General features: G+C 45.8%; 1 protein-coding gene and 1 long non-coding RNA gene across 4 annotated transcripts in view; one reads left to right on the top strand and one right to left on the bottom strand.

Moving 5' to 3' along the window:
* The window catches only part of USH1G (USH1 protein network component sans), a 91,949-nt gene that overhangs the window by 12,282 nt on the left and 65,059 nt on the right, over positions 1 to 14,608 (bottom strand). The window contains exon 2 of one of the 3 annotated variants that reach the window (XM_063960673.1): positions 11,648 to 11,723. The exons of the other annotated variants lie outside the window; for them this stretch is intronic. Coding sequence (XP_063816743.1) covers positions 11,648 to 11,673 — 26 coding nt within the window. The 5' untranslated portion in view covers positions 11,674 to 11,723. The remainder of the gene's footprint in view (positions 1 to 11,647; positions 11,724 to 14,608) is intronic. 3 annotated transcript variants of the gene reach the window in all.
* On the top strand, positions 10,004 to 10,543 carry LOC135055995 (uncharacterized). Its single transcript, XR_010243862.1, has 2 exons — positions 10,004 to 10,093; positions 10,303 to 10,543. It is a non-coding gene; the product is annotated as an uncharacterized LOC135055995 (long non-coding RNA).

Raw genomic sequence — 14,608 nt, 5'->3', positions numbered from 1 at the left:
GCTCCTCCCTGTATGCCCCTCCCACAGACCTCAGTTATAGAAACTGTGCCCGAGGAGACGGACAACCTCAAGAGAGGGATATTACTCAGATATAGGGAGGCCAATCCCGGGATCGGGATCGGCGGGATCCCGGAATTTGGGCCCAAAAATGCCAGGATTTGAATCCCAGAATTGGAGCCTCCAATCCCGGGATTCACGGGATTAGAGTGCGCATGCGCAGATTTGCCGGACAGCGCTGAGAACTACAGCACAGCGCTGCCCGGCTGTCAGCGAGATAGATACAGCAGCCACAGGTAGTTCCACATACACACTGACCTTGCTGGCGGCACTTCAAATGTAGCGCCGGCCGCCAGCCAATCAGAGCTGGCAGACCGGCAGCCAATCAGGGAAGCGGCAGCAGCCGCTGCTCCTGATTGGTTGCCAGACTGCCAGTTCTGACTGGCTGGCGGCCAGCGCTACATTTGAAATGCCGCCAGCGCGGTCAGTGTGTGTGTGTGTGTGTCCATGGCTGGTGCCTGCGGCCCACCTAATTAGTAAGTGTTATCGCATTCGCTACCTACACCCACACTCCCTCTCTGCTCCAGACATTCTCCCTCCCTCCCTGCTCGCTACACCCACCGACACCTTCCCTTCCTGCTCCTTACATGCTCCTTACACACCCACCCTCCTGCTGCTCCCTACAACCATCCTCCCTTCCTGCTCCCTACATCCACCCTCCCTTCCTGTTCCTTACATGCTCCCTACACCCACCGTCCCTTCCTGCTCATTACATGCTCCCTACACTCACTCTGCCGCTGCTCCCTACACCCACCCTCCCTTCCTGCTCCTTACATGCTCCTTACACCCACCCACCACCCCTCGCTGCCCTCGACACATATACTCTCCCTGCTCCCTACACTGCTCCCTACTGCAATCCCGGGATTGAGCATTTTTAAATCCAGAATCCCGGGATTGAAAAAATGCCCCGGGATTGGCCTCCCTACTCAGATAGTGGTGAGATTCACACCAGCTCACACCAATTTATAAACATGCAACCAGCATGGAACACATAGAAACCATGCCAATATGCATGAACAAAAGTGGCAACATCTGCCATTACTTAACAAGTAACAACTGTGCAGGAGAAACTGGGGCACTGGGCGGGCGCCCAGCATCCTCTACGGACTACGAGAAAAGGATTTACCGGTAGGTTATAAAATCCTGTTTTCTCTTACATCCTAGAGGATGCTGGGGTCCACATTAGTACCTTGGGGCTATACTAAAGCTCCGCTCAAGGGCGGGAAGTGCACCAGGTTCCTGCAAAACTGCTTGACCAAACCATAGGTCATCAGAGGCCAAAGTATCAAACTTGTAAAATTTTGCCAAACGTGTCTGATCATGACCAAGTAGCTGCTCGGCATAACTGCATAGCCGAGAAACCCCGGGCAGCCACCCAGGAAGAACCCACCTTACGAGTAGAGTGGGCCTTTACTGAAGTCGGAACCGGCAATCCTGCCGTGGAATAAGCATACTGGATAGTACATCTGATCCAGCGCGCAATAGTCTGCTTTGAAGCAGGACACCCAATCTTGTTGGGATCGTATAGCACAAAAAGAGCTTCAGACTTCCTGTGACGAGCAGTCCTCGCCACATAAATTTTCAAAGCCCTGACAACGTCCAAGGATCTTGCGAAAGCTGAAGTTTCAGTAGCCACTGGCACCACAACAGGTTGGTTGATATGAAAAGCTGATACCACCTTTGGAAGAAATTGCTGACGAGTTCTGAGTTCAGCTCTATCCTCATGGAATATCAAATAAGGACTCATATGAGACAACGCTCCCAATTCTGACACCCGCTTCGCGGATGCCAGGGCCAACAGTGTGACCACCTTCCATGTGAGAAACTTTAGGTCCACTTTCCCTAAAGGTTCACACCAGTCCGATTGTAGAAACTGCAACACAACATTTAGATCCCATGGTACGGTTGGAGGCACAAAAGGAGGTTGGATGTGCAGAACCCCTTTCAGGAAAGTCTGAACCTCAGGGAGGACCACCAGTTGTCTCTGGAAGAAAATGGACAAGGCCGAAATCTGAACCTTGATTGAGCCTAGGCCCACACCCACACCTCCCTGTAGAAACAGGAGCAAACGCCCTAGTTAAAAATCCACCGTAGGAAATTTCTTGGATTCACACCAAGACACGTATTTCCTCCAAATTCGATGGTAGTGTTTCAACGTTACCCCCTTCCTAGCCTGGATGAGTATTGGAATGACCTTAGAAGGAATGCCCTTTCAAGCTAAGATCTGTCGTTCAACCTCCATGCCGTCAAACGTAGCTGCGGTAAGTCTTGATAAGCAAACGGCCCCTGCTGAAGCAGGTCTTCTCTGAGTGGAAGAGGCCGAGGATCTTCTAGGAGCAAGTCCAGAAGATCTGGGTACCAAGCCCTCCTTAGCCAGTCTGGAGCATTGAGAATTGCTTGAACTTTTGTTCTTTTTATCAACTTGAGAATCCTTAGGATTAGCGGAAGTGGAGGTAACACATACACCAATTGGAACACCCACGGAGTTATCAGTGCGTTAACTGCCACTGCTTGTGGGTCTCCTCGAAGTTTCTTGTTGAGACGAGATGCCATCATGTCTACTTGAGGAACTCCCCAAAGACTTGTTATCTCTGCGAATACCTCCTGATGGAGGCCCCATTCTCCTGGATGGAGATCGTGTCTGCTGAGGAAGTGAGGAAGCCTGCTTCCCAGTTGTCCACTCCTGGAATGAAGACTGCTGACAGAGCCCTTGCATGTCTTTCCGCCCAGAGGAGTATCCTTGTCACCTCTGCCATTGCAGCTCTGCTTTTCATTCCGCCTTGGCAGTTTATGTAAGACACTGTCGTCAGGTTGTCCGACTGGACTAAAATGGCTTGATCTGTTAGTAGATGAGCCCCTTGCAGAAGTCTGTTGTAAACTGCTGTCAGTTCCAGGATGTTAATGTGAAGAAGAACTTCTAGACATGACCATCTTCCTTGGAAGTTTTACGCTCCCCAACCTCTTAGACTTGCATCCGTGGTCAGGAGGATCCAGTTCTGAATCCCGAACCTGCGTCCCTCGAGCAGGTGAGAAGTCTGCAACCACCAGAGGAGCGAGACCCTGGCTTTCGGCGACAGGCGTATAAGCTGTTGTAGGTGAAGATGTGATCCGGACCATTTGTCCAGGAGATCCAGTTGGAAGGACCTGGCATGGAAACGTACGAACTGTAGGGCTTCGTAAGCAGCTACCATCTTTCCCAGTAAGCGAATGCATTGATGGGCCGATACTCGGTCTGGCTTCAAGCTCTCTCGAACCATTGACTGAATCACCAACGCTTTCTCCAATGGGAGAAACACTCTCTGTACTGTTGTATCTAGAATCATTCCTAAAAATGCTAATCTCTGTGTTGGTTCCACTGAGACTTTGGACGATTGAGAATCCAACCATGGTCCGGGAGTATCTGCACTGTCAGTGTGATACTCTGTAGCAACTTTTCCCTGAAAGTTGACTTGATTAATAGATCATCCAGATATGGGATAATGTTCACTCCTTGCTTGCGCAGGAGAACCATCATCTCTGCCATCACCTTTGTGAAAATCCTTGGTGCTGTTGACAGCCCGTATGGTAGCATCTGGAACTGACAGTGACATTCCAGGACAGCAAATCTTAAGTAGGATTAATGAGGAGGCCAAATGGGGACATGCAGGTACGCGTCCTTGATGTCCAGAGACACCAGGAATTCCTCTTCCTCCAGGCTGGAGACCACTGCCCTTAGGGACTCCATCTTGAACTTGAATTCATTTAGGAATTGGTTCAATGCCTTGAGATTTAAAATTGGTCTTACTGAGCCATCCGGCTTCAGTACCACAAACAGACTGGAGTAAAACCCTCTGCCTTGTTGTGGTTGTGGAACGGGAACCCTGTCTCGGACCAACTTCTGAATGGCCTCCAGAGTCTTTGACTTCTCTTCTGGAGAAACTGGTAAGGTTGACATGAAAAATCGGCAAGGTTGGAGTTGCTGGAATTCCAGTCTGTACCCCTGGGACACAAGTTGTATTACCCAGGGATCTAAGCCTGATAGGGCCCACGTTTAACTGAAATTCTCTAAGCGTGCTCCCACCTGTAGGGGAGCCCCAGCGTCATGCTGAGGTTTTGGAGGAAGCAGAAGTGGATTTCTGTTCCTGGGAACCTGCTGTTGCTGCTGTTGGTCACTTGGATCTTCCACATCCTCCCCTGAAGTAGGATTGGCCACCCCTGCCCCTTTTGGCATTTGCGGCCCGAAAGGAATGCATCAGAGGAGCGCTGTGCGGTTTCTGTGGTGAAGTTGGTGTGGAGGGAAGAAATGTTGACTTACCCGCCGTTGCCTTGGATATCCAGGTACCCAGTGCCTCTCCGAATAGCGCCTCCCCGGTATAGGAAAGAGTCTCAATACTCTTCTGATTCTGTGTCTGAAGTCCACTGGCGAACCCAGAGACCTCTGCGTGCTAAGATAGACATAGCCGACATTCTTGCTGCTATAAGTCCTATGTAGTGTTCATTCTAGCACCCTGCACCTTTCAAAATCCATGCAGTTCTTCTTTCCTGCCTGGGGTGTCACTCTCTGCTCTGGTGCTTCTCAGAACACTCTGGTCTGTATCTCAGCACTGAAATACAGATCAGAGTCTGCTGAGAAGCACCAGAGCAGAGAGCGACACCCCAGGCAGGAAAGAGGAACTGCACATGTTTTGAAAGGTGCAGGGTGCTAGAATCAACACTACTGTCTTTCATGGCCTCTACCATGAAACCTGCAGAATCTTTAATGTGACCAAGGAGTAAAACCACATCATCCCTATCCATAGTATCTAGTTCTTCTGATAAGTTCTCAGACCATTTTACAATGGCACTAGATACCCATGCACATGCTATAGTGGGCCTAAGAATAGTACCTGAGGCCATGTAAAGGGATTTGAGTGTAGTTTCAATTTTGCGGTCGGCCGGTTCTTTACTTTGCCTGTACCCGGTACGGCATCACTTAATCTTTTTTGATAGTCTGGACACCGAAGCGTCGACCATAGGCGGGGTTTCCCATTTTTTCCTATCCTCTGTAGGGAATGGATAAGCTACCAGAATTCTCTTTGGATTTTTCAAATAGCATGTTAAGTTCCTCTGACGGAGGAAAAGTAACTTCAGGTTTTCTATGCAATTTAAAATAAGCTTTCTTTTCCTGTACTGGAGTAGTGTCAATCACCTCTAACACTTCTTTTATGGCTTGAATCATGTGTCTTATACTTTTAGCCAGGGCAGCGTCAGCTATCCTGGTGTCATCTAAGCCCTCCCCCGTATCGGAGTCGGTATCCGTGTCGACTTGCATAATTTCAGCAAGTGAACGCTTTTTTGTTGGTTTGGTAGAAGTAGAGGGTTCTGCAAACAAAGCACTCTCTACAGACTGTCTCCAAACCTGTGTTTCTTTCTCAGTATGAGACATTTTGTGGGAAATTGAGATATCATTCCCTTTATTCCCTTAAGCCATATAGGTTCATCCCCTGAGGGAAGAGCTGCCACATTGCAATCCTGAGTCCCTAAAATGGCGTCCTCTAAGGATTCCACCTCTGCTGCACCCGATTCTTGAGACATGATAATGTGCAAAATGACACTCACACAAAACACAGTCACACAGGGATATGTCAGGGACAGTATTCCTACCAAAATCGTTAGGGGAACAACAGAGTTCAGAGCCAGCCCCCACGCGCCCTTTGAAGTTTTATATATTAAATTATTTATGCCACCTCAGCGCAATATTAACCTATAAGGTTATGCTACTATGTACTCCCCCATTCTATAACACTCTGGTACCGCAGGAGTTAAGAGGAGGTCAGCGTTCTGGCGCTGGTGAGTGCTGGGTCATAGTGAGGAAGAAGCCCCGCCCCCGTAATGGCGCTGCTCTCTCCATCCGTTTTAGAGATTATACTGGCCTGAGGGATTTATGCTGGACAGCGGGATCTAGCCCCTTTACAGCTTTTGTCGACCAGTGTAGGGAAATGCCGGCTCAGAGCGCCCCCCTGCGCTCTGCATCCTTAAGTGTCATTGTGAGCCCGCCGGAGCGCAGCCTGTCACTGCTGCGCTCCGTGCCTTATGCCGCCCTAAAGAAAACGCAGCTGGCTGTATACTCACCACTCAACAACTCTTCAGCATGTTAGGAGGTGGCGGTCGTGTTGCGGTAATGAGCGTTCGCTTTAACTCCATCGAAGTAGGGAGGCTGTTGCCAGCACCGTTCCTGTGTTGATTTAAAACCTTAGAATTATCATTTAGTGAAACCCTTGTGGGAGCTCCACTAGCTGCGTTGGCTCTCTCGGGCACAAATTCTAAACTGAGTTCTGTGGGAGGAGCATAGAGGGAGGAGCCAGCCCACACTATTAAACTTTTAAAGTTCCGAAGGCTCCAGTGGACCCATCTATATCCCAAGGTACTAATGTGGACCCCAGCATCCTCTAGGACGTAAGAGAATAATCAGCTACTATGTATAATTTTAAAGCATGCACTTGATAAATGCTACTTCAAAGCTAATTGGTTGCCATGGGCAACTTCACCACTCTTTACTGCCTCACACATCTCCCCCAGTATATAAAGCTGCATTAACAGGTAGTGTTAAAATGAACTAACATTTCCCTTTCCCTTGCCCTGGGAACTGCTCTAAAGAGGCACTGTGCGACTGGCTGAGGTAGTGGGAGGAACAATCTGTATACACGAGGACTGATTCTGCATCACATGTAATGGCCAAAGCTAAAAAGTCACAGTGCATGTGTCACATGGGCATAGTCATAATAGTAATTGAGACGCAAAGTCTCAGAAACTTTTGAAAAAATCCTAATGCACAAAATTATTATTTTAATGGATTTCATGTGTTTGTTTTTTTTTTTTTATATTATAGTGAATACTATGTAGCATATGTCTAATGTTTATACAGTGTATGCAAGCTCTGCCAACCTCTCCCCCAGTGTTTGTATCTCTACACCTGCATATGTTACCTGCAGTATAACAGTTTCATGCACATGCATTATTAATTGTGCTGGGTTAGTGAGATGGAGCAATGTAACTGAGCTCATGAGAGACAACTACGTGAGTCACACACACACACACACACACACACACACACACACACACACACACACACACACCATCGATGCCTATACTGTGACCTCTGCACACATGTATCTGCACTCCCTATACTTTACTGTACATATATATATATATATATATATATACACCAGTGTCAGTATTTCCTAATAAAATTCCACTAATCTGTCATTACGGCAATAATCTCCCTCACTGTGCATGTTGACAGCTCTTTGTATTCACAATCATACATATGAGTCATCTTCTCTGTGCCTTGACAACTAGACAACACAAACACAGGGGGATTTGGTCTGCACACCCTAATTCATCAAATGTATGAAAATGCGCAACACTGCTGTGACTGATTGTATAACATACAAACCTAAAAGCAGGTGCTCGCATTAAGGAAAACAATCATACAAACACAATGTAAATCCTATGTGAACTCTGTTTTATAGCTATGTAACAATTGCTGGAATACAGGCAGGGTTCTTTGAGGATAGAAATTTACGAGTGCGGATTAAATTCTAGTGATGAGCGGATTCGGTTTTACTCGGTTTTACTCGGTTCTCAAAACGGCATCTTATTGGCTCACGGATGTCACGTGTTTTGGATAGCCAATAAGATGCCGTTTTGAGAACCGAGTAAAACCGAGTAAAACCGAGTAAAACCGAACCTCGCTCATCACTATTAAATTCATTCCCTTTATATTACTTTGAAGCGTCTGACTATCTCCATTTTGTCTCAAAGCCCCATCAATCTATCTACAGCTGCTTTACATGGGATGTAGTTATGTGACCGATGATCAGGAGACCATTGGTAACAACACCTCCCCCTACCATCCCGCCCACTGAGAATCCCAACAGTCGGCATGCCGACTAGCAGGGACTATTCCCACTCGCGGGTGTCCATGACACCCATAGAGTGGGAATAAAAGCTGTGACGACTGCTGGTCCCCACCGAGCCCGCAAGGGGCTTGTTGCGCTCGCTCCCACGCCGGCATGCCGCTGTCGGGATACTGGCGTAGGTATGGTGACCCACGCATAGCCAACCCCTTTACATTATAGGGGGGACCAGGTGTAAAAAAGGGTGGTAGTCTCAGGGCTATTCAATTATAGGCCTTTTTTCTTGCCCAGTAAATTAACTGTTAATGGGCGTTAACACATAAACTCTGGGACCTATGTGCTAACAGGGCAGCGGGACCCGAAAACAGGCCATTTATCAGGGATTCCTTTTCGAGCTGCAGGCTCGGAAAAAAAAAAAAACCTGTTAACTGCAGCAAGTGGACTACCCTTGTGGCTAATTGAATTCAGGGCCCAATTCAGACCTGGGGGTATATTTACTAAAGATCGATTTTGTTTGTTTTTGTTCAATTTTAGATTGATGTTAAAACGAGTTTAGATCAATGTTGGGCTTCCAGGGTTAAAACATACATTTACTAACATTTAAAAACTTATATAAAAATTAATTTACTAGTAAATGTGTGTTTTAACCCTGGAAGTCCAAAATCGATTAAAATGTATTTAACATCGATCTAAAATCTAACAAAAACAAACAAAATTGACCATTAATTAGGCTGACCATATTATTCTTTTAACCTGGGACACTCATGAATTACACAGGTTCTGTGGCTGGCTGACTACAAGCCTGCATTTCACCTGGTTTTAAGCAGAACAGAACCTGTGTAATTCATGAGTGTCCCAGGTTAAAGGGATAATGGTGGTCATTCCAAGTTGATCGCTAGCTGCATTTGTTTGCTGTGCAGCGATGAGGCAAAAAAATGATACTTCTGCGCATGCGTATGCGGCGCAATGCGCACGTGCAACGTACTATTACAACGGACAATGTAGTTTCACACAGGGTCTAGCGATACTTTTCAGTCGCACTGGTGTCCGCAAAGTGATTGACATGAAGTGGGCGTTTCTGGGTGTCAACTGACCGTTTTCAGGGAGTGTTCAAAAAAACGCAGGCGTGCCAGGAAAAACGCAGGCGTGGCTGGGCGAACGCAGATCGGGTTTGTGACGTCAAAACCGGAAATGAACAGTTTGAAGTGACTGCAAACGCTAAGTAGGTTTTGAGCTACTGTACTCTGAAACTGCAGAAAAAAACTTTGTAGCCACTCTGTGATACATTCGTTCACACTTCTGCTAAAATACACTCCCAGTGGGCAGCGGCATAGCGTTTGCACGGCTGCTAAAAACTGCTAGCGAGCGAACAACTCGGAATGACCCCCAATATGGTCGGCCTACATTAGAAAATATACACCCTAATCGCAGCAGCAACATTTTACTCTAATGGGCAGTTAGATTTGGGTGGGGTGTGTTTAAACTGAAATCTAAATTGCAGTGTAAAAATAAAGCAGCCAGTATTTACCCTGCACAGAAACAAAATAACCCACCCAAATCTAACTCTCTCTGCACCTGTTATATCTGCCCCCCCTGCAGTGCACATGGGGGGTAATTCAGACCTGATCTCTAGACTACGTTTTCGCACATCGGGCGATCAGGTGTAAACTGCGCATGCACCGCAATGCGCAGGCACATCGCACGGTTACAAAGTGGATCGCCGCTCAGTTTTCCTGAACCTCTCCATGGGCTTTTTTTGAAAAATTTGTATTGCAAAATCACATCTCTGAAAACGTGCTACAAGAAAGGTTACATAACAACGTTTCACTTTCAAAGTTAAAATGCCTTTTCTTCAGGTTGAGTAACCAAGTGAACAAAAACAAACCGTGAACTGAACAGTATATATATATATATTTGTCCCTGACGACGGGGTAGAACCCCGAAACGCCGTTAGATGGTCTAATAAAGATCCTTGCATTTACCTACTTGTCCAGACTGCTTGAGTGCCGCCGGAACAACCACAGTATATATATATATATATATGATTGCATGATCACTGGCTCACTGCTAATCACTATTTGGAAGGTATCATATCCATAGGATACCATAAGGACTCTGTATAGATTTCTGCATTTTTCACCTGTATTGTGACTTCTGAGGTCCTCCATGTGTGCATGAGGTTGCCGATTCCTCTTTTTTTCATACGAATGCTTCCCTTTTGAGCTCTTCGTAATCTGAGTTACCAGATTCACGAGGCTGACTTTATGCCCTTATTTCACGCCTCATTGATGTTTGGAAGCCCACGTATGAACCTATTCGGCCAATGATCTAGGCCTATCACTCTTTTGGATAGACATTATTATCTAAGACGCACCCCTGATGAAGTCTAGTTCCTAGACGAAACGCGTTGGGTCACTGTATTTCTTGTTGATGTTATCTCCGAATATTTAATGAGGAAGAATAAGGATACAACAGAAAGGTTGCCTTCTTTCCTCCATATCCCATTGATGGATTTCTGTAGGAGAAACTACATCATAATGTACATGTAATAATGATGGATATACTTCATGTTTCTGTATAATTGTTTTAATAAATTTTTATGAAAAGTACAGTCCGTTATGTGTTTTAAAAACCTGTATATATATTGATTGCAAATCCTGTTAAGCAATAGTCTTTGTATAAGGGTATTTGTAAACCCCTGGGGCGCAATTTTTCCTCTTTTTCTATACTCTATAAATATATATATATACACATATATATGCAGAGGAAACGGCCACTCACCATATTTATTTTACACACAGGTTACATCTAAAACATCGCTGACGTTTTGAGCCTACATATAAGGACCTTTTTGGTCTTTTATGGAGCATCCCTCTCTTGAAGAATACTACAAAGTGAGTGCAAACACTATAAACTCTAGTAAATTATCGCAGATGGGTATTTCATGATGCGTCTTGTTTTTGCAGTCATGATCGCGAAAAAAACATAGATCTGGGAACTCATACTGTGTGTCTTCATGCAGAAACAAGCATGAAAAAATAGCAGATAATTGAATTATTAAATAAATAATTGTGGTAAAATGCAAATTTAATGCGATTTTTTTTTACTATGAACACGGATTGCAGGTAATTTATTTTACTCCTATAGAGTCCATTCAATGTGTAGTTTTTTCCGACAGTCGGAAAACCAGCACTTTTCGACTGTTTTAGGTCGAATTTGCATTTGACCTTTTCAATGACAGTTCCATTTTTCAGACTGTCGAAAAAAAATTACACTGTCGAAAAGTACGTGTATTTCACGTCACTAGAAGGAAGAGGAGAATTCCAAGTATGGCAAGCATAACCAGGAAGGTACCTATACATCCCCAAATTCCAGTTCCCTTGTCTGTGGTGCTTTAATGTTGTCCTTCTCATGTTAATGCACGTCTCATGGTTAGGGGGCGTGGCCCTGCGGGAAGTGCCGTGAACACGAACCATGCCCCATTTTCGTCACTGTGGGGGGAATGCCCGGTGCTCTGTGAGCTGCTGGTCATCCCACCAGTCCCGCCTCAGCTAAACAGAGCAGCAAGTGAGAAAGGGTCTTCCAACTGCCCTTTCACCAAAGGACACTGTGGCCCACACCTTTTTTGTTAGAATTACAAGCTGAACTGTTCTCCATAAAGGACAGTCATTTAATGTGTACATACCCTAAAAGATAGCCCACCTCACCCATACCTTACTGGAGTATTCAGTTTTCCCATTTCCTGCAAAGTTTTTGAAACAAAGGGTGTACTGCGACTTTTGAAGCACCCTGTATTGTAATAAACACAAAAAAACAGGATTGAATGAAGCAATCGTTATTTGAAATGTTTTCATAAACATTGATTGATTGCAGGTTTTTATTAGATTTCCCCCAAGAACAGTATATATTGGTATACGTACATTGGTATTTAGATTGTTTACTGATAAAGATATGATACATATTCCACCTATAGGTTGCCAATAATACCAGTACATCTTGATACTTCATTGCTCTCGACTTGTCTAATTGGATACTAATATTTACAAATTTTAACCTTAATATTAAACATGTGTACCTGTGTTTAAATTCATATAGTTACAGTGACCCAATGAAGAGTCTTTCTTTTTCGCTGAGTGTTATCTTTTACGAACCTCCAGTACTTTCCTTATGGTCACCACTGGCCTTTTATACCATCCTGCTATCTCAGTTACCATTTTTGGGAGGTCCAGGATGGTTCCCTACTTTTTTCATGCACTTCGCCCAGGTTGCTTTTTGTAGCGAGTACCACAAATTGGCCTTTTTATTTGAATTTCATTATACAAACTGATTATTTGAATATTTCACATCCACTTTAACAAAGTGCATCATTTCAACTCTATGAGCCTGGAATTCTTTAAAAAATATATATCTTAAGGCTCTGGCCTAAATTGTCTAAATATTGTTACACCCCTTGAAGTACTAACCATATGGATGACAAGGGGTGGTAAGAGAAAAAATAAGATTTTAAACCTACCGGTAAATCTATTTCTCCTAGTCCGTAGAGGATGCTGGGGACTCCGTAAGGACCATGGGGTATAGACGGGCTCCGCAGGAGATAGGGCACCTAAAAAGAACTTTGACTATGGGTGTGCACTGGCTCCTCCCTCTATGCCCCTCCTCCAGACCTCAGTTAGAGAACTGTGCCCAGAGGAGATGGACAATACAAGGCAGGATTTAGCAATCCAAGGGCAAGATTCATACCAGCCCACACCAATCATACCATGTAACCTGGAACATACATAACCAGTTAACAGTATGAACAAACGACAGTAACGGTCCAAGACCGATGTCAACTGTAACATAACCCTTATGTAAGCAACAACTATATACAAGTCTTGCAGAGTTTCCGCACTGGGACGGGCGCCCAGCATCCTCTACGGACTAGGAGAAATAGATTTACCGGTAGGTTTAAAATCTTATTTTCTCTTACGTCCTAGAGGATGCTGGGGACTCCGTAAGGACCATGGGGTTTATACCAAAGCATCCAATCGGGCGGGAGAGTGCGTATGACTCTGCAGCACCGACTGAGCAAACGCTAGGTCCTCATCAGCCAGGGTATCAAACTTGTAGAATTTAGCAAAAGTGTTTGACCCCGACCAAGTCGCCGCTCGGCAAAGTTGTAATGCCGAGTCGCCTCCGGCAGCCGCCCAAGAAGAGCCCACCTTCCTAGTGGAATGGGCATTAACCGAATTTGGTACCGGCAATCCAGCCGTAGAGTGAGCCTGCTGAATCGTATTACAGATCCAGCGAGCAATAGTCTGCTTCGAAGCAGGAGCGCCAATCTTATTGGCCGCATACAGGACAAACAGAGCCTCTGTTTTCCTAATTGTAGCCGTCCTGGCTACATACATTTTTAAGACCCTGACTACGTCCAGGGATCTGGAATCCTCCAGGTCACTTGTAGCCACAGGCACCACAATAGGTTGATTCATATGGAACGAAGAAACCACTTTAGGCAAAAATTGCGGACGTGTCCTCAATTCAGCTCGATCCACATGAAAAATCAAGTAGGGGCTCTTGTGTGACAAAGCCACCAATTCTGACACTCGCCTTGCCGATGCTAAGGCCAACAACATGACCACCTTCCAGGTAAGAAATTTCAACTCAACCTTGTTAAGTGGTTCAAACCAGTGTGATCTTAGGAACTGCAACACCACGTTCAGGTCCCATGGTGCCACTGGTGGCACAAAAGGTGGCTGTATGTGCAGCACTCCCTTTACAAACGTCTGGACTTCTGGAAGAGAAGCCAATTCCTTTTGAAAGAAAATCGAGAGGGCCGAAATCTGTACCTTAACAGAGCCTAATTTCAGGCCCATATCCACTCCTGTCTGTAGGAAGTGGAGAAGACGACCCAGATGAAAATCTTCCGTAGGTGCATTCTTGGTCTCACACCAAGACACATACTTTCGCCAGATACGGTGATAATGTTTTATCGTCACCTCCTTCCTAGCCTTTATTAAAGTAGGGATGACCTCTTCCGGAATCCCCTTTTTCGCTAGGATTCGGCGTTCAACCGCCATGCCGTCAAACGTAACCGCGGTAAGTCTTGAAATACACAGGGCCCCAGCTGCAACAGGTCTTCCCTCAGAGGAAGAGGCCAGGGATCACCTGTGAGCATCTCTTGTAGATCAGAGTACCAGGCCTTTCGAGGCCAGTCTGGGACAACGAGTATCGTTCGTACTCTTCTTCGTCTTATGATCCTCAACACCTTTGTGATGAGAGGAAGAGGAGGAAACACGTAGACCGATTTGAACACCCACGGTGTTACCAGAGCGTCTACTGCTACTACCTGAGGGTCCCGAGACCTGGCGCACTACCTCCGAAGTTTTTTGCTGAGGCGTGACGCCATCATGTCTATTTGAGGAGTTCCCCAAAGACGTGTTACGTCTGCAAAGACTTCTTGATGAAGTCCCAACTCTCCTGCATGGAGATCGTGTCTGCTGAGGAAGTCTGCTTCCCAGTTGTCCACTCCTGGAATGAAGACAGCTGACAGAGCGCTTACATGATTTTCCGCCCAGCGAAGGATCCTTGTGGCTTCCGCCATCACGACTCTGCTTCTTGTCCCGCCTTGGCGGTTCACATGAGCCACTGCTGTGACATTGTCTGATTGAATCAGAACCGGTAGGTTTCAAAGA

The sequence above is a fragment of the Pseudophryne corroboree genome, chromosome 3, assembly GCF_028390025.1.
Source record: "Pseudophryne corroboree isolate aPseCor3 chromosome 3, aPseCor3.hap2, whole genome shotgun sequence".
Taxonomy (NCBI): Eukaryota; Metazoa; Chordata; class Amphibia; order Anura; family Myobatrachidae; genus Pseudophryne; species Pseudophryne corroboree.
This window is presented reverse-complemented; position numbering and strand designations above follow the sequence as displayed.